The sequence below is a fragment of the Ranitomeya variabilis genome, chromosome 8 (assembly GCF_051348905.1).
Source record: "Ranitomeya variabilis isolate aRanVar5 chromosome 8, aRanVar5.hap1, whole genome shotgun sequence".
Lineage (NCBI taxonomy): Eukaryota > Metazoa > Chordata > Amphibia > Anura > Dendrobatidae > Ranitomeya > Ranitomeya variabilis.
The window spans coordinates 50173026-50197598 of record NC_135239.1 but is presented as its reverse complement, the minus strand read 5'-3'; the positions used below and the strand labels follow the sequence as shown (position 1 = coordinate 50197598).

Here is a 24573-nt window from a genome sequence, read left to right as displayed (position 1 = left end):
ATCATATCTTACATCTGTCGCTCATTATGCCATTTCATCTTTTTAACGTGTAAGTACAATTTTTTATAACATCTTCCGTAATTTTTTGAGAAATTAGATTTAATTAAGTTTTTAGTACAATATTAAAGAGTAGGGTTAAATATGAAGTTGTTGAGTAGGATGTAATTCCTTGCACAACGTTACGCATAAGAGTTAAGTTATTAAATCATCAAGCAGATTAACATTTTTGACAACTGACTTGTATAGGAAAATATTATCTTAAAAGGCATGAGTAACTTGCACTGATTAGAAATTAGCCTTTAGTGAGAGGCTAATGAGCCGGGAGTCAGTAAGGCCAAAATCCTGGAGTTAATCTCTCAGCGGCTCAGTTAAGCATCTGATTTTATTCAGCATTAATCAAGTACCTTTTCAAATGAGATCAGAATGTTTGTAGGAGGACTTGCCATATAACCAAACAAATATCATCTTTACAAACAATACTATTACATTTGCACCTTATGGCTTCATTAATAAAATTATTTTATTTTTACAGTATGTTTCTAAAAGACGCCATGAGTTTCATGTGGTTTTACAAGTGCTTTTCCTTTTTTTTGTGCACACTTGCATCTCTTGTATACATTTTTTCTTATAGAAAATGTATGGAAATATGACGTAAAAATGCCACACTTATATCATTCAATATTTTAAAAACAAAGGGGCATGGAGCTAAAAAAAAAAACCTCTCCAAATTTGTGGAAAAAAAATCACAGCATATTTTAGCTCCTTTACATTTTTTGTTATTATTATTTTGTTGAACAATTTAGTTTAAAAAATGCCTTGGATCATATCTTAAGATGAACAAATCTCCCCAAATTCTAAATTGGTAGGGAAATTTTATTTTCATCAATTTTTTTTAGATTACCCATAATGCAATTAAAATTTATCTATCATGCTCTGAGATGTCACCAGACTCCTCACCATGTACTTACTTCGCTCCTCCTCAGTCTTCCTGCCACAGCCCACTGTACTCCAGGGCTGAGTCTCAGATCTTTGGCACATCCTACACCAACTAGGATGCATGCACATGATTGACATCTCTAACAAGAGTAGTGCCCCCATAGTCACCATTTTGATGTATTATAAAATAATGAAATCACCAAAAAAAATGGATTCAGGATTTTTTTGCCAATTTCACTTAATAAATAATGAATAACCTTATTTTACCAAAAATCTTGTTTCAGTCAAAAACAAGAATGATCAAAACAATCTATCATGAATTCTTATTCAATATTAACACATTGAAAAACAGATTGTCTAATTGTCAATATCAGTTTCATTTTAGTCATTCACTGTCTCAATTAGGGTGGGGAATTTTTTTTCTGTTTTGGGCCATTTGGATATACCATCTTTCGAGGGATGTACAAATTTCACTAACTCTGCCCACAAAGTACTACCTGATGCTGGCGGCATCTTTCATTGTACGTGCCTCAGTGTCCAGTAGTGAAAACTGCATGCTCACAGAGCAAAAAGATATTAATGAGCCGTTGGCCAGCAAAATACAGCTGCTGACTCAAGCACAGTGGTTCCCAGAAATATGCCTAGAGGGCAGATAAAATGTCATTGAGGGCCAAAATGGCCCGCAGGCCTGAGGCTTCTCTCCCCTGACCTATATAGCAAACAAACCTGAATCTGCACTGGATTAATTACTTTTCTCAGATGCAAATAATGTGATTGGAAGTGTCTTAAACTTTGGAGGAATGTATAAAATATGTATTGAGATCTAGAATCTCGGGAGGTCCAAACATTGAACATTATTGAAAATCACGCCCCCTGAGGAAGCGGTTATACACAAACGCGAAACGCGCGTTGGGGTACGAATCCAGGATCCAGACGGGCCACTATGGACATCTATGGGTAATTAACCCCTTTATCCTGTTACTAATATGTTACACATTGCGGGGTGTTAGTATATGATGCGTGATATGGCTAGTGTCATTGTGCCATTGTGATATGTACTTTAATTGCTATGCATCAGAACCAATTGCACATATACAGAGGCTATAAGTACTTGCTGCCGCAATCTTATAAATATTATGGTCCCGCCTTGTGAACCTGGAGCACTGGTTGCACTTTGGATTTAGTCACTGTTGACAATATTTTTACTATATATGATGTTTTTTAGGTGAAAAATGAATTTTCAATAAATACAATTTAATGTTACTTTTTTGGCCAGTTTTTTGACTCTTGTTTCTCCAATGCTAGTCATGTGTTATTGAGTCGCCGTGTGTATTAATTTACTGACGTTTATGTATATATATCATTGAAAATCTGTTGTCCAATTTGTCCTGAGTACACTGATACCCCATATGTGGGGGACCACCGTTTGGGTGCACGGTAGAGCTCAGAAAGGAAGGAGCGCTGTTTGAATTGCAGACTTAGACGGAATGCTCTGCAAACGTCACATTGCGTTTGCAGAGCCCCTGATGTACCTAAACAGTAGAAACCCCCCACAAGTGACCCCATATTGGAAAATAGACCCCCCAAGGAACTTATCTAGATGTGTTTTGAGAACTTTAAACCCCCAAGTGTTTCACTACAGTTTATAACACAGAGCCGTAAAAATAATAAAATCTTTTTTTTTCCACAAAAATACAAAAATAATTTTTAGCCCCCAGTTTTGTATTTTCCCAAGGGTAACAGGAGAAATTGGACCCCAAAAGTTGTTGTTCAATTTGTCCTGAGTACGCTAATAACCCATATATTGGGGTAAACCCCTGTTTGGGCACATGGGGGAGCTCAGAAGGGAAGGAGCACTGTTTTACTTTTTCAACGCAGAATTAGCTGGAATTGAGATCGGATTCCATGTCGTGTTTGGAGAGCCCCTGATGTGCCCAAACAGTGGAAACCCCCAATTCTAACTGAAACCCTAACCCAAACACACCCCTAACCCTAATCCCAACCCTAACCCTAACCACACCCCTAACCCAAACACACCCCTAACCATAATCCCAACCATATCCATTACCCCAAAAGACCCCTAACCCCAAAACACCCCTTACCCTAATCCCAACCCTAACCACACCCCTAACTCCAACACACCCTTAACCCTAATCCCAACCATAACCCAGTTGTGAATTCTGCTCTTGGGCTCTCTCCGGTGGTTGTTGGTGGAAGTGCAGTTGTCTTGGGGTTGTAATAAGGGCAGGTGTTTCTGCTGATTGCAGCTCTATTAGGTATTTAGGTGTGCAGGATGCATGAGTCCATGCCAGTTGTCCATTGTACTTGGAGGGATTGCATCTCTCTCTGGCTTCTCATGCCCTGCTGCCAATTCAGATAAGATAAGTGTCTGGTTTTTTGTCTCTGTGCACACATGCAGTGTGCTTTGCAATTCAGTGCAATTCATTGTGTTTTTGTCCAGCTTAGACTTTGTTTGGATTTTTCAGTCATGCTGGATTCTCAGGAGATGCAGATATACTTTCTATGTCTTTAGTTAGATGTAGAATATTTGTATTATCTGCTGTGGATATTTTTAGGATTTTAATACTGACCGCTTAGAATTCTGTCCTATCCTTTTCTGTGTAGCTAGAAGTGCCTCTTTTGCTAAATCCTGTTTTTCTGCCTGCGTGTGTTTTTCCTCTTATACTCACAGTCAATATTTGTGGGGGGCTGCCTATCCTCTGGGGTTCTGCTCTGAGGCAAGATAGAATTCCCATTTCCATCTATAGGGGTATTTAGTTCTCCGGCTGTGTCGAGGTGTCTAGGACGTGTTAGGTACATCCCACGGCTACTTCTAGTTGCGGTGTTAGTTTAGGGTTTGCGGTCAGTACAGGTACCACCTACTCCTGAGAAAGTCTCTCATGCGGCTCCAAGGTCACCAGATCATAACAGTACAACTGGCCAACAATGAGTTAAATGCATCTCAGAAGAAGGGAAGAAAGAGCCATTTTTTTTCTGTAGCCTGCTTTGCCTTTTCTTCCCTCTTTTCCTCTGGGTGACTGAGGAGTCTTGAGCTAGCATGGATGTTCAGGGATTAGTTTCTCGTATAGACCAGCTTGCTGCTAGGGTACAGGGTATTTCTTATTATATTGTTCAGACTCTGCTTTTAGAGCCTAGGATTCCTACTCCTGATTTGTTTTTTGGGGACAGGTCACAATTTTTGAGTTTTAAATACAATTATAAACTGTTTTTTGCTCTGAATCCTCGTTCCTCTGGTGATCCCATTCAGCAGGTTAAAATTGTCATCTCCCTGCTGCGTGGCGACCCTCAGGATTGGGCATTTTCCCTGGAATCTGGGAATCCGGCCTTGCATAATGTAGATGCGTTTTTTCAGGCTCTAGGATTATTATATGATGAACCAAATTCTGTGGATCAAGCGGAGAAGACCTTGTTGGCCCTGTCTCAGGGTCAAGAAGCGGCAGAATTGTATTGTCAGAAATTTAGAAAATGGTCTGTGCTGACTAAATGGAATGAGGATGCTTTGGCTGCAATTTTCAGAAAGGGTCTTTCTGAATCCGTTAAAGATGTTATGGTGGGGTTTCCCACGCCTGTTGGTCTGAGTGATTCTATGTCTCTGGCCATTCAGATTGATCGGCGCTTGTGGGAGCGCAGAACTGTGCGCGCTGTGGCATTGTCCTCAGAGCAGATGCCTGAGCCTATGCAGTGTGATAGGATTCTGTCTAGAACGGAACAACAAGGATTCAGACGTCAGAATAGGTTGTGTTTTTATTGTGGCGATGCTTCTCATGTCATTTCAGTCTGCCCAAAGCGTACAAAGAGAATCGCTAGTTCTGTTACCATCGGAACTGTACAACCTAAATTTCTGTTATCTGTGATCTTGATCTGCTCATTGCCGTCATTTTCTGTCATGGCGTTTGTGGACTCGGGCACCGCTTTGAATTTAATGGACTTTGAATTTGCCAGGCGATGTGGTTTCCCCTTGCAGTCTTTGCAGAAACCTATTCCTTTAAGGGGCATTGATGCTACACCTTTGGCTAAAAATAAACCCCAGTTTTGGACACAGGTGACCATGTGCATGGTGCCAGCCCATCAGGAAGATTGTCGTTTTCTGGTGTTGCATAATTTGCATAATGCTATTGTGCTGAGTATTCCATGGTTGCAGATACATAATCCTGTGTTGGATTGGGAGTCTATGTCTGTGACTATTTGGGGTTGTCAGGGGGTTCATAATGACGTTCCTGTGATGTCAATCTCCTCTTCCTCCTCTTCTGAAGTTCCAGAGTTTTTGTCTGATTTTCAGGATGTATTTGATGAGCCCAAGACCAGTTCCCTTCCACCGCATAGGGACTGTGATTGTGCTATTGACTTGATTCCAGGCTGTAAGTTTCCTAAGGGCCGACTTTTCAACCTGTCTGTGCCGGAACATACCGCCATGCGGAGTTATGTTAAGGAGTCTTTGGAGAGAGGGCCTATTCGGCCATATTCTTCACCGTTGGGAGCGGGATTTTTTTTTGTTGCTAAGAAGGATGGCTCCTTGAGACCCTGTATTGATTATCGCCTCTTGAATAAGATCATGGTCAAGTTTCAATACCCTTTACCTTTGCTTTCTGATTTGTTTGCCAGGATTAAGGGGGCTAGTTGGTTTACTAAAATTGACCTTTGGGGGGCATATAATCTTGTTCGTATTAAGCAGGGTGACGAATGGAAAACTGCATTTAATACGCCCGAAGGCAATTTTGAATACCTTGTGATGCCATTCGGGCTCTCTAATGCTCCATCTGTTTTTCAGTCCTTCATGCATGATATCTTCTGGAATTATCTTGATAAATTCATGATTGTATATTTGGATGACATCTTAATTTTTTCCGATAATTGGGAGTCTCATGTGAAACAGGTCAGGATGGTATTTTAGATCCTTCATGATAATGCTTTGTTTGTGAAGGGGTCTAAGTGTCTCTTTGGAGTGCAGAAGATTTCTTTGTTGGGCTTCATTTTTTCTCCCTCATCTATAGAGATGGATCCGGTTAAGGTTCAGGCCATTCATAATTGGATTCAGCCCACATCTGTGAAGAGCCTTCAGAAATTTTTGGGCTTTGCTAATTTTTATCGCCGTTTCATTGCTAACTTCTCCAGTGTGGTTAAACCCCTGACCGATTTGACGAAGAAAGGCGCTGATGTAACGAATTGGTCCCCTGTGGCTGTCTCTGCCTTTCAGGAGCTTAAATGCCGATTTACTTCTGCCCCGGTGTTGCATCAGCCAGATGTTTCTCTTCCTTTTCAGGTTGAGGTTGACGCTTCTGAGATTGGGGCAGGGGCCGTTTTGTCTCAGAGGAATTCTGATGGTTCCTTGATGAAACCATGTGCCTTCTTTTCCCGTAAGTTTTCGCCTGCTGAACGCAATTATGATGTCGGCAATCGGGAGTTGTTGGCTATGAAGTGGGCGTTTGAGGAATGATGACATTGTCTTGAGGGAGCCAAGCACCGTATTGTGGTCTTGACCGATCATAAAAATCTGATTTACCTCGAATCTGCCAAAACGGCTGAATCCTGGACAGGCTCGATGGTCCCTGTTTTTCTCTCGTTTTGATTTCGTGGTCTCGTATCTTCCGGGTTCTAAGAATGTTAAGGCTGATGCCCTCTCTAGGAGTTTTTTGCCTGATTCTCCTGAGGTATTGGTGCCTGTCGGCATTCTGAAGGAAGGGTTGGTCCCTTCTACCATTTCCCCTGATTTGCGACGGGTTCTGCAGGAATTTCAGGCTGACAAACCTGACCGCTGTCCAGTGGGGAAACTGTTTGTTCCTGATAGATGGACTAGTAGAGTGATTTCTGAGGTTCATTGTTCTGTGTTGGCTGGCCATCCTGGTATTTTTGGTACCAGAGATTTGGTTGGTAGGTCCTTTTTGTGGCCTTCTTTGTCGCGTGATGTGCGTTCTTTTGTGCAGTCCTGTGGGACTTGTGCGTGGGCCAAGCCTTGTTGTTCCCATGCTAGTAGGTTGCTTTTGCCTTTGCCGGTCCCTGAGAGGCCCTGGACGCATATTTCTATGGATTTTATTTCAGATCTTCCGTTTCCCAGAGGATGTCAGTTATCTGGGTGGTTTGTGACCGGTTTTCTAAGATGGTTCATTTGGTGCCTTTGCCTAAATTGCCTTCCTCTTCTGATTTGGTTCCGTTGTTTTTTCAGCATGTGGTTCGTTTGCACGGTATTCCGGAGAATATTGTGTCCGACAGAGGTTCCCAGTTTGTTTCTAGGTTTTGGCGAGCCTTTTGTGCTAGGCTGGGCATTGATTTGTCTTTTTCTTCCGCATTTCATCCTCAGACAAATGGCCAGACCGAGCGAACTAGTCAGACTTTGGAAACTTATTTGAGATGCTTTGTGTCTGCTGATCAGGATGATTGGGTGGCTTTTTTGCCATTGGCCGAGTTTGCCCTTAATAATCGGGCTAGTTTGGCTACCTTGGTTTCGCCCTTCTTTTGTAATTTTGGTTTTCATCCTCGTTTTTCTTCGGGGCAAGTTGAACCTTCTGATTGTCCTGGTGTGGATTCTGTGGTTGACAGGTTGCAGCAGATTTGGGCTCATGTGGTGGACAATTTGGTGTTGTCTCAGGAGGAGGCTCAGCGTTTTGCTAACCGTCGTCGGTGTGTTGGTTCCAGGCTTCGGGTTGGGATTTGGTCTGGTTGTCTTCCCGTCATGTTCCTATGAAGGTTTCTTCCCCTAAGTTTAAGCCTCGTTTTATTGGTCCTTATAGGATTTCTGAGATTATCAATCCTGTGTCCTTTCGCTTGGCCCTTCCGGCCTCTTTTGCCATCCATAATGTTTTCCATAGATCTTTATTACGGAAATATGTGGTGCCCGTTGTTCCCTCGGTTGATCCTCCTGCTCCTGTGTTGGTTGATGGGGAGTTGGAGTATGTGGTTGAGAAGATTTTGGATACTCGCTTTTCTGGGCGGAGGCTTCAGTACCTTGACAAATGGAAGGGTTATGGCTAGGAGGATAATTCTTGGGTTTTTGCCTCTGATGTCCATGCTGCTGATTTGGTCTGTGCCTTTCATCTGGCTCATCCTGATCGGCCTGGGGGCTCTGGTGAGGGTTTGGTGACCTGTTGTGAATTCCGTTCTCGGGCTCCCTCCTGTGGTCATGAATGGTTCTTTGTTGAGTTCTGTTCGTGGGCTCCCTCTGGTGGCTTTGAGTGATACTGCTGGTCTTTAGCTGGGCTCCAGCTGCCTCGTTTTCTTCTGTGCTGCTGCCTATTTAACTCCACCTAGATCTTTACTTGTTGCCAGCTGTCGTTGTATTCAGTATTGGTTCAGATCTCTCTGGGACTTCTCGTGTGACCTGTCTCCTCTTGGAGAAGCTAAGTTCATGCTAGTTCATTTTTGCTCACTGCTTTTGGAAAATGTTTCTCAGTATATGTTAAGTTCAGTCCAGCTTGCTTATATGCTATTTTCTTGCTAGCTGGAAGCTCTGGGGAGCAGAGTTGCTCCCTCACATCGTGAGTCGGTGTGAGGGTCTTTAGTATTCTCTGCGTGGATATTTTTGTAGTATTTTATACTGACCGCACAGTTCCCTTGCTATCTTCTTACTATTAAGTACTAGTGGGCCTCCTATGCTAAAACCTGTTTTCATTCCTATGTTTGTATTTTCCTCTGAACTCACCGTCATTATTTGTGGGGACTGACTTTACTTTTGGGGAAATTTCTCTGAGGCAAGTGAGGCATTTGTTTCTCTCTAGGGGTAGCTAGTTCTCAGGCTGTGAAGAGGCATCTAGGGAGAGTTAGGTACGCTCCACGGCTGCCTATAGTTCGTGTGATAGGATCAGGGTTGCGGTCAGTAAAGTTTCCACATCCCCAGAGCTTGTCCTATATTTCTGGTTTACCTATCAGGTCATCACAAGTGTTCCTAACCACTAGGTCCATAACAGTGACTCCTCTTTAAGGGGGGGTACTGTTGTTTATTCTGCTCTTGGGCTCCCTCCGGTGGTTGTTGGTGGTAGTGCAGTTGTCTTGGGGTTGTAATCCGGGCAGGTGTTTCTGCTGATTGCAGCTCTATTAGGTATTTTGGTGTGCAGGATGCATGAGTCCATGCCAGTTGTCCATTGTACATGGAGGGATTGCATCTCTCTCTGGCTCCTCATGCCCTGCTGCCAATTCAGCTAAGATAAGTGTCTGGTTTTCTGTCTCTGTGCACACATGCAGTGTGCTTTGCAATTCAGTGCAATTCATTGTGTTTTTGTCCAGCTTAGACTTTGTTTGGATTTTTCAGTCATGCTGGATTCTCAGGAGATGCAGATATACTTTCTATGTCTTTAGTTAGATGTAGAATATTTGTATTATCTGCTGTGGATATTTTTAGGATTTTAATACTGACCGCTTAGAATTCTGTCCTATCCTTTTCTGTTTAGCTAGAAGTGCCTCTTTTGCTAAATCCTGTTTTTCTGCCTGCGTGCGTTTTTCCTCTTATACTCACAGTCAATATTTGTGGGGGGCTGCCTATCCTCTGGGGTTCTGCTCTGAGGCAAGATAGAATTCCCATTTCCATCTATAGGGGTATTTAGTCCTCCGGCTGTGTCGAGGTGTCTAGGACGTGTTAGGTACATCCCACGGCTACTTCTAGTTGCGGTGTTAGTTTAGGGTTTGCGGTCAGTACAGGTGCCACCTACTCCTGATTAAGTCTCTCATGCGGCTCCAAGGTCACCGGATCATAACATAACCCTAACCACACACCTAACCCTAACACACCCCTAACCCTAATCTCAACCCTAATCCCAACCGCAAATGTAATCCAAACCCTAATTTTAGCCCAAACCCTAACCCTACCTTTAGCCCCAACCCTAACCCTAACTTTAGCCCCAACCCTAACTGTAGCCCTAACCCTAACTTTAGCCCCAACCCTAACCCTAACCCTTAATGGGAAAATGGAAATAAGTAATTTTTTTATTTTATTATTTTTTCCTAACTAAGGGGGTGATGATGGGGGTTTTGATTTACTATTTATAGCGGGGGTTTTTATTGGAATTTTATGATTGCCAGCTGTCACACAATAAGATATGCTTTTTATTTTAAAAAATAGTTTTTGCATCTCCACATTTTGAGAGCTATAATTTTTCCATATTTTGGTGTCATACTTGGGTATTTTCTATCATATAGACCCCTCAAAGTGACTTCAAATGTGATGTAATCCCTAAATATGATGTTGTAAAAATGAGAAATTGATGGACATTTTGGTTCCAAAATTGTGCTGATGTAATGTAGACATGTGGGAAATGTTACTTATTAAGTATTTTGTGTGACATATCTCTGTGATTTAAGGGCATAAAAATTCAAAGTTGGAAAATTGTGAAATTTTAAATTTTTTTGCCAAATTTCCATTTTTTCCATTTTTTTCACAAATAAATGCAAGTAATATCAAAGAAATGTTACCACTATTATGATATACAATATGTCACAAGGAAACAGTGTCAGAATCATCAGGACCTGTAGAAGCGTTCCAGAGTTATAACCTCATAAAGGGACAGTGGTCAGAATTGTAAAAATTGGCCCCGTCATTAACGTGCAAACCAACCTTGGGGGTTAATGGGTTAATGAAGTCTCAATAAATATTTTTTTGCCTTTAACCCCTTCCTGATGTCGGACGGGATAATACGTCCGACGTCAGGTCCCCTGCTTTGATGCAGGGCTCCGCGGTGAGCCCGCATCAAAGCCGGGACATGTCAGCTGTTTTGAACAGCTGACATGTGCCAGCAATAGCAGCGTGTGAAATCGCGATTCACACACCGCTATTAACTAGTTAAGTGCCGCTGTCAAACGCAGACAGTGGCATTTAACTACCGCATCCGGCCGGGCGGCCGGAAATGACGTCATCGCCGACCCCGTCACATGATCAGGGGTCGGCGATGCTACAGTATTGTAACCATAGAGGTCCTTGAGACCTCTATGGTTACTGATCGCCAGTAGCTGTGAGCGCCACCCTGTGGTCGGCTCTCACAGCACACCTGATTTTCTGCTGCATAGCAGCGATCTGATGATCGCTGTTATGTAGCAGAGGCGATCGAGTTGTGCCTGCTTCTAGCCTCCCATGGAGGCTATTGAAGCATGGCAAAAGTAAAAAAAAAAAGTTAAAAAAAATGTGAAAAAAATAAAAAAAAACATAAAAGTTTAAATCACCCCCCTTTCGCCCCAATCAAAATAAATCAAAAAAGGAACGGCGTAATGAGAAAAAAAATCCGAAACGCCAGAATTACGTTTTTTTGGTCACCGTGACATTGCAGTAAAATGCAATAACGGGCGATCAAAAGAATGTATCTGCACCAAAATGGTATCATTAAAAACACCAGCTCAGCACGCAAAAAATAAGCCCTTAACCGACCCCAGATCATGAAAAATGGAGACGCTACGAGTATTGGAAAATGGCGCAATTTTTTTTTTTTTTTTTTTTAGGAAAGTTTGGAATTTTTTTTCACCACTTAGGTAAAAAATAACCTAGTCATGTTAGGTGTCTATGAACTTGCAATGACCTGGAGAATCATAAGGGCAGGTTTTAGCATTTAGTGAACCTAGCAAAAAAGCCAAGCAAAAAACAAGTGTGGGATTGCACTTTTTTTGCAATTTCACTGCACTTGGAATTTTTTTCCCATTTTCTAGTACCCGACATGGTAAAACCAATGATGTCGTTCAAAAGCACAACTCGTCCCACAAAAAATAAGCCCTCACATGGCCAAATTGACGGAAAAATAAAAAAGTTATGGCTCTGGGAAAGAGGGGAGTGAAAAACGAATACGGAATAACGGAAAATCCCACGGTCATGAAGGGGTTAATTTGCTTTGTTGGATTAAAAAATCTTTTTCATGCTATAATTTGGTAATACAGTACGACATCTCATTTGCCATAGATATGTCATTTGTTTTCATTTGGTGTTAATGCTGCTGTTCTTCTAAATCTGCCATTTTTTTTTCTTCTTGCTCCTCTTCCCTTCGTAGATATGGTCTCCTCTGCTATGTATATAAATCTGGTCTTTTTTGATTAACCGAGTGTGTCCTCAAGAAGTTTCCCTGAGAAAAGTTAAGAAACACGCAGGCTTGGATAACAAGACTAGACTTACATGTAGGGAAAAGTGGGCCATGTCTAAGGAATGGTCATAGTTAGTAGAACAGAGGTATTTAGATTACATAAAAAATACATATTTATGGCAAGTGACACATCCTCTTTAAAGCATAATATAAAAATTCAGTGTATACCAAAATGTTATTGATCTCATACACCTAAGCTAATAAATCTGGACAGCTCTCTATGACAAAGTCACAAAATACGTCAATCACACGTTTGTCATCATAGTTGACATGCAAAGTTTTATATATTACATATCTATCTCCATGTAAAGCTGTGTATATTTCATATCTCTCTATGTCCTATAGCAAGTGAAAAGATCCATCATGACAAACTGTAAAAATGATGGCTTGCAGCTCTGTGTTACGTCCATGTTATCGTTAATGGATTTTTAATGAAGATGACTTAATTCTGTCTGTAGAACTACTACGGAGCTGCCAGGACTATACTTTCTGATAACCCTCTTGGCTTGACATGTGGAATGGTATGTCCGACATCAGACCTTTGTGTAGGTGGATGCAATTTATATGCAGCGGAAGAAGGTCCAATTAATATTGGAGGATTACAACAATTTGCTACTGAGGTATGTGGTTGATGTAGTGAAGGATCATTAACCTATGCTGATCGATCTATCTGTCTATCTATCCATCTATCTATCTATCTATCCATCTATCTTCTATCTATATGTGCTGTATTTAAAAATAAAGTGGAGGAGAGAATGACACATCTACATTGTTGAGACTTGCAAATCCAATATCATGACATGATATATGATAGACTGCAAAATATGCACTATAAGATGAAGCATGATAAATTGATAATGTAAATTACAGTTGACATTTTAGACTTGTATATAATAATTAACCATCAGCAAGCATTTTGTATTGTGTTTTTTTAACCTATATCCATAGTTTTACCCATTCAGTCTGTTATTTTAATGTTCAAATAACAGGCAAGATCATATCCGGCAAAGTGGCAAATAATATTCAAATGAACAAATTAATATTGCCAAAAATCGATCCATAAAACCTAACTGATCAGAGACAATAATGTTTAAAGTAACAGTATAGTTAAAATCTACATCAAAGGTCACTTATCAACCTTTAAGGACAAAATAAATGAAAAAGTACTGTAAAAATAATAAAAATACAGTTATAAAGGACAAAAATAATAGCAGAGTGATACACAGTTACAGTCCTTCTCCTAAAATTTCAGAACTGTATCTATCATATTGAAATGACCATAAATGAGTAATCCACTGTAAGATTTTATTTTAGTATGACTTTCATACAAAAAAGTAAAATAGTGAAAATGGTATGAAATAGCGCCTTATAACTCCTTTGTTTTTTAACCCCTTCACCCCCAAGGGTGGTTTGCACGTTAATGACCGGGCCAATTTTTACAATTCTGACCACTGTCCCTTTATGAGGCTATAACTCTGGAACGCTTTGACGGATCTTGGCGATTCTGACATTGTTTTCTCGTGACATATTGTACTTCATGTTAGTGGTAAAATTTATTCGATATAACTTGCGTTTATTTGTGAAAAAAATGGAAATTTGGCGAAAATTTTGAAAATTTTGCAATTTTCCAACTTTGAATTTTTATGCCCTTAAATCACAGACATATGTCACGCAAAATACTTAATAAGTAACATTTCCCACATGTCTACTTTACATCAGTACAATTTTGGAACCAAAATTTTTTTTTGTGACGGAGTTATAAGGGTTAAAAGTTGACCAGCAATTTCTCATTTTTACAACACCATTTTTTTTTAGGGACCACATCTCATTTGAAGTCATTTTGAGGGGTCTATATGATAGAAAATACTCAAGTGTGACACCATTCTAAAAACTGCACCCCTCAAGGTGCTCAAAACCACATTCAAGAAGTTTATTAACCCTTCAGGTGTTTCACAGGAATTTTTGGAATGTTTAAATAAAAATGAACATTTAACTTTTTTTCACACACAATTTATTTCAGCTCCAATTTGTTTTATTTTACCAAGGGTAACAGGAGAAAATGGACCCCCAAAGTTGTTGTACAATTTGTCCTGAGTACGCTGATACCCCATATGTGAGGGTAAACCACTGTTTGGGCGTATGGCAGAGCTCGGAAGGAAAGGAGCGCCATTTGACTTTTCAATGCAAAATTGACTGGAATTGAGATGGGACGCCATGTTGCGTTTGGAGAGCCCCTGATGTGCCTAAACACTGAAACCCCCTACAAGTGACACCATTTTGGAAAGTAGACCCCCTAAGGAACTTATCTTGATGTGTGGTGAGCACTTTGACCCACCAAGTGCTTCACAGAAGTTTATAATGCAGAGCCGTAAAAATAAAAAATCATATTTTTTCACAAAAATGATCTTTTTGCCCCCAATTTTTTATTTTCCCAAGGGTAAGAGAAGAAATTGGACCCCAAAAAATGTTGTGCAATTTGTCCTGAGTACGATGATACCCCATATGTGGGTGTAAACCATTGTTTGGGCGCATGGCAGAGCTTGGAAGGGAAGGAGCGCCATTTGACTTTTCAATGCAAAATTGACTGGAATTGAGATGGGACGCCATGTTGCATTTGGAGAGCCCCTGATGTGCCTAAACATTGAAACTCCCTACAAGTGACACCATTTTGGAAAGTAGACCCCCTAAGGAACTTATCTAGATGTGTGGTGAGCACTTTGACCCACCAAGTGCTTCACAGAAGTTTATAATGCAGAGCCGTAAAAATAAAAAATCATATTTTTTCACAAAAATGATCTTTTTGCCCCCAATTTTTTATTTTCCCAAGGGTAAGAGAAGAAATTGGACCCCAAAAAATGTTCTGCAATTTGTCCTGAGTACGCTGATACCCCATATGTGGGTGTAAACCATTGTTTGGGCGCATGGCAGAGCTTGGAAGGGAAGGAGCGCCATTTGACTTTTCAATGCAAAATTGACTGGAATTGAGATGGGACGCCATGTTGCGTTTGGAGAGCCCCTGATGTGCCTAAACATTGAAACTCCCTACAAGTGACACCATTTTGGAAAGTAGACCCCATAAGGAACTTATCTAGATGTGTGGTGAGCACTTTGACCCACCAAGTGCTTCACAGAAGTTTATAATGCAGAGCCGTAAAAATAAAAAATCATATTTTTTCACAAAAATTATCTTTTTGCCCCCAATTTTTTATTTTCCCAAGGGTAAGAGAAGAAATTGGACCCCAAAAAATGTTGTGCAATTTGTCCTGAGTACGATGATACCCCATATGTGGGTGTAAACCATTGTTTGGGCGCATGGCAGAGCTTGGAAGGGAAGGAGCGCCATTTGACTTTTCAATGCAAAATTGACTGGAATTGAGATGGGACGCCATGTTGCGTTTGGAGAGCCCCTGATGTGCCTAAACATTGAAACTCCCTACAAGTGACACCATTTTGGAAAGTAGACCCCCTAAGGAACTTATCTAGATGTGTTTTGAGAGCTTTGAACCCCCAAGTGTTTCACTACAGATTATAACGCAGAGCCGTGAAAATAATTTTTATTTTTTTTCACAAAAATGATTTTTTAGCCCCCAGTTTTGTATTTTCACAAGGGTAACAGGATAAATTAGACCCCAAAAGTTGTTGTCCAATTTGTCCTGAGTACGCTGATACCCCATATGTGGGGGGGAACCACTGTTTGGGTGCATGACAGAGCTCGGAAGGGAAGGAGCGCCATTTGGAATGCAGCCTTAAATGGATTGGTCTGCAGGCGTCACGTTGCATTTGCAGAGCCCCTGATGTACCCAAACAGTACAAACCCCCCACAAGTGACCCCATATTGGAAACTAGACCTCCCAAGGAACTTATCTAGATGTGTTGTGAGAACTTTGAACCCCCAAGTGCTTCACTACAGTTTATAACGCAGAGCCGTGAAAATAAAACATCTTTTTTTTCCCACAAAAATGATTTTTAGCCCCCCAAATTTTTATTTTCCTAAGGATAACAAGAGAACTTGGACCCCAGAAGTTGTTGTTCAATTTGTCCCGAGTACGCTGATAACACATATGTTGGGGTAAACCCCTTTTTGGGCGCACGGGAGAGCTCGGAAGGGAAGGAGCACTGTTTTACTTTTTCAACGCAGAATTGGCTGGAATTGAGATTGGACGCCATGTCGCGCTTGGAGAGCCCCTGATGTGCCTGGACAGTGGAAACTCCCCAATTCTACCTGAAACCCTAACCCAAACACACCCCTAACCCTAATCCCAACGGTAACCCTAACCACACCCCTAGCCCTGACACACCCATAATTCTAATCCCAACCCTAATCCAAACGTAAATGTAATCCAAACCCTAACCCTAACTTTAGCCCCAACCCTAACTTTAGCCCCAACCCTAACTTTACCTCCAACCCTAGCCCTAACCCTAACCCTACCCCTAACCCTAACCCTAAACGTGACTGAAATACGTGGCACTGAAATACGTGGCACTGAAATACGTGGCACTGAAATACGTGATACGTGGCACTTAAATACGTGGCACTGAAACACGTGGCACTGAAATACGTGGCACTGAAATACATGATACGTGGCACTGAAATACGTGGCACTGAAATACGTGGCACTGAAATACGTGGCACTTAAATACGTGGCACTGAAATATGTGATACGTGGCACTTAAATACGTGGCACTGAAATACGTGGCACTGAAATACGTGGCACTGAAATATGTGATACGTGGCACTGAAATACGTGGCACTGAAATATGTGGCACTGAAATACGTGGCACTGAAATACGTGGCACTGAAATACGTGGCACTGAAATATGTGATACGTGGCACTTAAATACATGGCACTGAAACACGTGGCACTGAAATACGTGATACGTGGCACTGAAATATGTGGCACTGAAATACGTGGCACTGAAATACGTGGCACTGAAATACGTGGTACTTAAATACGTGGCACTAAAATATGTGGCACTGAAATATGTGATACGTGGCACTGAAATACGTGACACTTAAATACGTGGCACTGAAACACGTGGCACTGAAACACGTGGCACTGAAATACGTGGCACTGAAATACGTGGCACTGAAATACGTGGCACTGAAATACGTGGCACTATGACTGTCAGAAAATGTTCATTAAACGGTTAGGGGTGAGGTTAGGGGTAGAGTTAGGGTTAGGGTTTGGATCCCTTTATCACCTTGATGGTGGTGGGTGGCTTTTCAGTGTGTTTTCTGTTTTTTTTCGAAAAAATGCATGCGTTTTTAACGCAAACAAACGCATGTGCTTAAAAACGCAAGAAAATACTGCAGGTTGTATTTCTGAAAATGAACGCATGCAGAAAAAAACCGCATGCGTTTGAAAACGCGACCAAACGCGTACAAAAAAACCGCATGTGTTTTCAATGTTAAATATAGGGAAAAAACGCATGCGTTTTTTTGTGCAAAAAACGCTGCAGACAAAAACGCAAGTGTGAAACCAGCGACGCTTTTTATAGCAAAAAAGTTTTTGCGTCTCCACATTTTGAGACCTATAATTTTTCCACATTTTGCTCCACAGAGTCATGTGAGGTCTTGTTTTTTGCGGGACGAGTTGACGTTTTTATTGGTAACATTTTCGGACACGTGACCATTTTTGATCGCTTTTTATTCCGATTTTTGTGAGGCAGAATGACCAAAAACCAGCTATTCATGAATTTCTTTTGGGGGAGGCGTTTATACCGTTCCGCGTTTGGTAAAATTGATAAAGCAGTTTTATTCTTCGGGTCAGTATGATTACAGCGATATCTCATTTATATCATTTTTTTATGTTTTGGCGCTTTTATACGATAAAAACTAAAATATAGAAAAAATAATTATTTTGGTATCGCTTTATTCTCAGGACTATAACTTTTTTATTTTTTTGCTGATGATGCTGTATGGCGGCTTGTTTTTTGCGGGACAAGATGACGTTTTCAGCGGTACCATGGATATTTATATCAGTTTTTTTGATCGCGTGTTATTCCACTTTTTGTTCGGCGGTATGGTAATAAAGCGTTGTTTTTTGCCTCGTTTTTTTTTTTTTTCTTACGGTGTTTACTGAAGGGGTTAACTAGTGGGGCAGTTTTATAGGTTGGGTCGTTACGGACGCAGCGATACTAAATATGTGTACTTTTATTGTTTTGTTTTTTTTATTTAGATAAAGAAATGTATTTATGGGAATAATATATATTTTTTTTTATTATTTATTTAGGATTTTTTTTTTTTTTTTTTTTACACATGTGGAAAAATTTTTTTTTTACTTTTTTACTTTGTCCCAGGGGGGGACATCACAGATCATTGATCTGGCAGTGTGCACAGCACTCTGCCAGATCGACGATCTGCTGTGCAGGGCTGCAGGCTTACCAAGTGTCTGCTCTGAGCAGACACTCGGTAAGCCACCTCCTTCCCTGCAGGACCCGGATGCCGCGGCCATCTTGGATCCGGGACCTGCAGCCAGGAAGGAGGTAGGAGACCCTCGCAGCAACGCGATCACATCGCGTTGCTCCGGGGGTCTCAGGGAAGCCCGCAGGGAGCCCCCTCCCTGCGCGATGCTTCCCTATACCGCCGGTACACTGCGATCATGTTTGATCGCGGTGTGCCGGGGGTTAATGTGCCGGGGGCGGTCCGTGACCGCTCCTGGCACATAGTGCCGGATGTCAGCTGCGATATGCAGCTGACACCCGGCCGCGATGCCCCCGTGAGCGCCGCTGATCGGTGATGACGTACTATCCCATCGGCGGTCATACGGGCCCACCCCACCTCGACGGGATAGTACGTCTGATGTCAGGAAGGGGTTAACTTAAAGCTCCACGTAGGTGTTTATTTTAATTTCACCTCCAGAGTGGTATCAATAATGTCTCTACCCGGTGACCTAACTAGAGTCTGATGGGCCCATCTTGGATTATATATATACATAAGTATATACATATATTCATATGTTTGCATACCCCGGCAGAATTTTTGCTTTCTTGGCCTTTTTTCAGAGAATATGAAAGATAACACCAAAACTTTTTCTCCACTCATGGTTAGTGGTTGGGTGAAGCTATTTATTGTCAATTTACTGTGTTTTCTCTTTTAAAATCGTAATGGCAACCCAAAACATCCAAATGATCCTGATCAAAAGTTCACATACCCCATTTCTTAATACTGTGTATTGCCCCCTCTAACATCAATGACCGCTTGAGGTCTTTTGTGGTAGTTGTGGAAGAGGTTCTTTATTTTCTTAGATGGTAAAGCTGCCCACTCTTCTTGGCAAAAAGCCTCCAGTTTCTGTAAATTCCTGGGCTGTCTAGCATGAACTGCACACTTGAGATCTCCCCAGAGTGGCTAAATGATATTGAGGTCATGATACTGAGATGCCACTCCAGAACCTTCACTTTACTCTGCTGTTGCCAATGACAGGTCGACTTGGCCTTGTGTTTTGGATCGTTGTCATGTTGGAATGTCCAAGTACGTCCCATTCACAGCTTCAGGGCTGATGAGTACAAATTAGCTCTAGTATTTGCTGATAACGTGCTGCATTCATCTTTCCTTCAATTTTGACCAAGTTTCCTGTGCCATTGAAGCTCACACATCCCCAAAACATAAGTGATTCACCTCCGTGCTTTACAGTAGGAATGGTGTTCCTTTCATCATAGGCCTTGCTGACCTCTCTCCAAATGTACTGTTTATTGTTGTGGCAAAAAAGTTCAATTTTGGTCTCATCACTCCAAATTACCTTGTTCCAGAAGTTTTAAGGCTTGTCTCTGTGTTGTTTTGCGCATTGTAGGCGAGATACTTTGTGGTATGTAGCTTATACATATATATATATACACTCACCGGCCACTTTATTAGGTACACCTGTCCAACTTCTTGTTAACACTTAATTTCTAATCAGCCAATCACATGGCGGCAACTCAGTGCATTTAGGCATGTAGACATGGTCAAGACAATCTCCTGCAGTTCAAACCGAGCATCAGTATGGGGAAGAAAGGTGATTTGAGTGCCTTTGAACGTGGCATGGTTGTTGGTGCCAGAAGGGCTGGTCTGAGTATTTCAGAAACTGCTGATCTACTGGGATTTTCACGCACAACCATCTCTAGGGTTTACAGAGAATGGTCCGAAAAAGAAAAAAAATCCAGTGAGCGGCAGTTCTGTGGGCGGAAATGCCTTGTTGATGCCAGAGGTCAGAGGAGAATGGGCAGACTGGTTCGAGCTGATAGAAAGGCAACAGTGACTCAAATCGCCACCCGTTACAACCAAGGTAGGCCTAAGAGCATCTCTGAACGCACAGTGCGTCGAACTTTGAGGCAGATGGGCTACAGCAGCAGAAGACCACACCGGGTACCACTCCTTTCAGCTAAGAACAGGAAACTGAGGCTACAATTTGTACAAGCTCATCGAAATTGGACAGTAGAAGATTGGAAAAACGTTGCTTGGTCTGATGAGTCTCGATTTCTGCTGCGACATTCGGATGGTAGGGTCAGAATTTGGCGTAAACAACATGAAAGCATGGATCCATCCTGCCTTGTATGGAGCATCTTTGGGATGTGCAGCCGACAAATCTGCGGCAACTGTGTGATGCCATCATGTCAATATGGACCAAAATCTCTGAGGAACGCTTCCAGCACCTTGTTGAATCTATGCCACGAAGAATTGAGGCAGTTCTGAAGGCAAAAGGGGGTCCAACCCGTTACTAGCATGGTGTACCTAATAAAGTGGCCGGTGAGTGTATATATATATATATATATAAAAAACTACATAAATAAAATGTATATTCATATATATATGTATATGTGTACTATATATATATATATATATACAAAATATATATAATGTATATATATATTTTGCATATATATACAAAAATAAAAAATAGGCAGCTCATCACATGTAGAAATCAAAAGTGCATAAAATGTTTTAATCAGACCACGTATATATACATGCATATATTTTTGTCTAACAATCTGAATTTAACAGTGAGAAAATACAAATCTTAAAATTAACACACAGGCCTCTGGGGCATTTTTAGACTTTAATTTCCTATTGTTTTAGGAAATAACACATGTACATTAGCCACAATGGTCAGTCTCCAGCAAAAGCTTTATATGTACAGTACAGACCAAAAGTTTGGACACACCTTCTCATTTAAAGATTCTTCTGTATTTTCATGACGATGAAAATTGTAAATTCACACTGAAGGCATCAAAACTATGAATTAACACATGTGGAATTATATACTTAGCAAAAAAAGTGTGAAACAACTGAAAATATGTCTTATATTCTAGGCTCTTCAAAGTAGCCACCTTTTGCTTTGATGACTGCTTTGCACACTCTTGGCATTCTCTTGATGAGCTTCAAGAGGTAGTCACCGGAAATGGTCTTCCAACAATCTTGAAGGAATTCCCAGAGATGCTTAGCACTTGTTGGCAGTTTTGCCTTCACTCTGCGGTCCAGCTCACAATAAACCATCTCGATTGGGTTCAGGTCTGGTAACTGTGGAGGCCAGGTCATCTGGCGTAGCACCCCATCACTCTCCTTCTTGGTCAAATATCCCTTACACAGCCTGGAGGTGTGTTTGGGGTCATTGTCCTGTTGAAAAATAAATGATGGTCCAACTAAACGCAAACCGTATGGAATAGCATGTCGCTGCAAGATGCTGTGGTAACCATGCTGGTTCAGTATGCCTTCAATTTTGAATAAATCCCCAAAAGTGTCACCAGCAAAGCACCCCCGCACCATCACACCTCCTCCTCCATGCTTTATGGTGGGAACCAGGCATGTAGAGTCCATCCGTTCACCTCTTCTTCGTCACACACAGACACGGTGGTTGGAACCATAGATCTCAAATTTGGACTCATCAGACCAAAGCACAGATTTCCTCTGGTCTAATGTTTATTCCTTGTGTTCTTTAGCCCAAACAAGTCTCTTCTGATTGTTGCTTGCCCTTAGCGGTGGTTTCCTAGCAGCTATTTTACCATGGAGGCCTGCTGCACAAAGTCTCCTCTTAGCAGTTGTAGAGATGTGTCTGCTGCTAGAACTCTGTGTGGCATTGACTTGGTCTCTAATCTGAGCTGCTGTTAACCTGCATTTCTGAGGCTGGTGACTCAGATAAACTTATCCTCAGAAGCAGAGGTGACTCTTGGTCTTCCTTTCCTGGGGCGGTCCTCATGTGAGCCAGTTTCTTTGTAGCCCTTGATGGTTTTTGCAACTGCACTTGGGGACACTTTCAAAGTTTTCCCAATTTTTCGGACTGACTGACCTTCATTTCTTAAAGTAATGATGGCCACTCATTTTTCTTTACTTAGTTGCTTTTTTCTTGCTATAATACAAATTCTAACAGTCTATTCAGTAGGACTATGAGCAGTGTATCCACCAGACTTCTACTCAACATAACTGATGTACCAACCCCATTTATAAGGCAAGAAATTCCACTTATTAAGCCTGACAGGGCACACCTGTGAAGTGAAAACCATTTCCGGTGACTACCACTTGAAGATCATCAAGAGAATGCCAAGAGTGGGCAAAGCAGTCATCAAAGCAAAAGGTGGCTACTTTGAAGAACCTAGAATATAAGACATATTTTCAGTTGTTTCACACTTTTTTGTTAAGTATATAATTCCACGTGTGTTAATTCATAGTTTTGATGCCTTCAGTGTGAATGTACAGTTTTCATAGTCATGAAAATACAGAAAAATCTTTAAAGGGGAAGGTGTGTCCAAACTTTTGGTCTGTACTGTATATAATAAAAATACATTTAACTTTTGTTTTATTTACTAGGTTATTTTCTGATGATAGCTTCCCTTTAACCCACAACAAGTACGCCACAACCAAAGTACTCTGTTATATGACCTTCTGTCTCTTTAATTTACAATTTATTCTTTCCCTTCCTTATGTCTGTTTACAACATTGTGATCTTATTTGTAGACCTCTGTATATGGACTAATCTTCTATATAACTGCAAAGTCTGTTTCACATGTTTAACACTGATGTTACAAGTACCTCAATGTCTTGACTGACGGCAGTCTCCTGAGCTGAACTCAACCAGCCTTAAGTTTTATTCAGAAATTCAATTATTGCAATAAGACCTTATAAAACAACATTTAAAGCCATCACAAAAAGTTACAATCATGAAACCCCCATGTGCTAAAAATTTCTCAGCTAAATTTGGTAGTTAAAGGTGGAAAATACCAGAGAAATGAAATATCTGAAAAAGTAAGATGAATGTTGAATCTATAATATGCTGTGTATATAATGCTTGCACATAATTAAAAGGGTAATGATTTCATATAGGAATATATCAAATTCCACATTGGAGTAAGTAATTGTAATCTAGGTCTACTGACATTTCAAAAGCTGTTTTGGATGGTGAAAAAAATGTTTCCCCAATTAAAAATATAATGATGTGCTACGAACGCGGCAGTAATTTATAACTGTTGTAAAATGTTGTAAGTGAACGCTGGGTTGGCATAATAACAGCAGTAAACTGTGTTCTTAATATTTACCATGTTGGTTTTGTTCTATATTGCAAATAAAGTATTCACGTAGGCATTTGTAGTGTCTTGATCCAACATTATTTCTTGTAATCCCTTTAAAATTACATCGCTTGCAGCGTAATCTAGTAGATATTTTTGATGATGTTATTGCACCCATGTTTTGATTCCTATGTTCACCTTTATATTATGCAATACATATTTATGTTTTACATAGAGACAAAGGTATAACTAACTTGGTAGCATAGCATATGGGGTCTAGTAGCTGAGGCGGCTCACATTTAAGGTGTCCAGGAACATTAGAGGGCAGTCAACTGACATGTCATGTGCCCAGAAATTGTACCAATAAAATGTTATCTCATCTAGAAAAAAAACAAGCCCTCACATGACTCTGTCGGCCAAAATATGGAAAAAATTATAGCTCTCAAAATGTTTTGCTGGAGGAAAAAAGTAGTTTTTGCAATAAAAAGCATTTTTTGTGTGTGACAGCAGCCAAGCATAAAACCCGATATAGATCAAATATCGCTGTAATTACACCAACCAAAAGAATTAAGTCACCTAATCATTTACGCAGCACGAGGAACAGCATAAAAAATAAAAAAAAAACAATTCTTCACCTGCTGTGGATTTTTTCATTCTGGCTCCCAAAGATCGCAGTGAGGCGCACATTCATCCTGCGCTGTGCGCTGAGCACTTACACCGGGGTTTCGGTGTAAATCTCTGAAATACATGATTCAGATGGATCCCTCAACAGAAGTTTCCCTATAATGAGGCAGATGGAAGCACTATGGATGCCATATGACCTGTGATCCGGTGCTGTCCCTCTTTTTAGGATTACATAAAATTGCTTTCACCCACAGTTTTGTGCAGTTCAGAAAAGAAGTAAACAACTGAACAGAGGCCAGATGGATTCCAGAGTAACTCTGCTGCCTCATCACAGTGAATGGATCCCTCGGGGGTTTCATCTGAATCACGTCCCTCCGAGATTTAGAAGGAAACCACAAAGTAAGTGGTCAGCATAGAGGGTGGGATAAATGTGATCCCAAATGCTGTGTAAAATGTTCCCAATAAAAGCTTCAAC

General features: G+C 41.0%; 1 protein-coding gene across 4 annotated transcripts in view; it reads left to right on the top strand.

Annotated features, from left to right (window-relative positions):
- Positions 1-24573, top strand: part of DPYD (dihydropyrimidine dehydrogenase) — a 1626828-nt gene that overhangs the window by 496352 nt on the left and 1105903 nt on the right. For all 4 annotated transcript variants that reach the window (XM_077278231.1, XM_077278232.1, XM_077278230.1 and 1 more), the window contains one exon: positions 12458-12619. In XM_077278231.1, coding sequence (XP_077134346.1) covers positions 12458-12619 — 162 coding nt within the window. The remainder of the gene's footprint in view (positions 1-12457; positions 12620-24573) is intronic.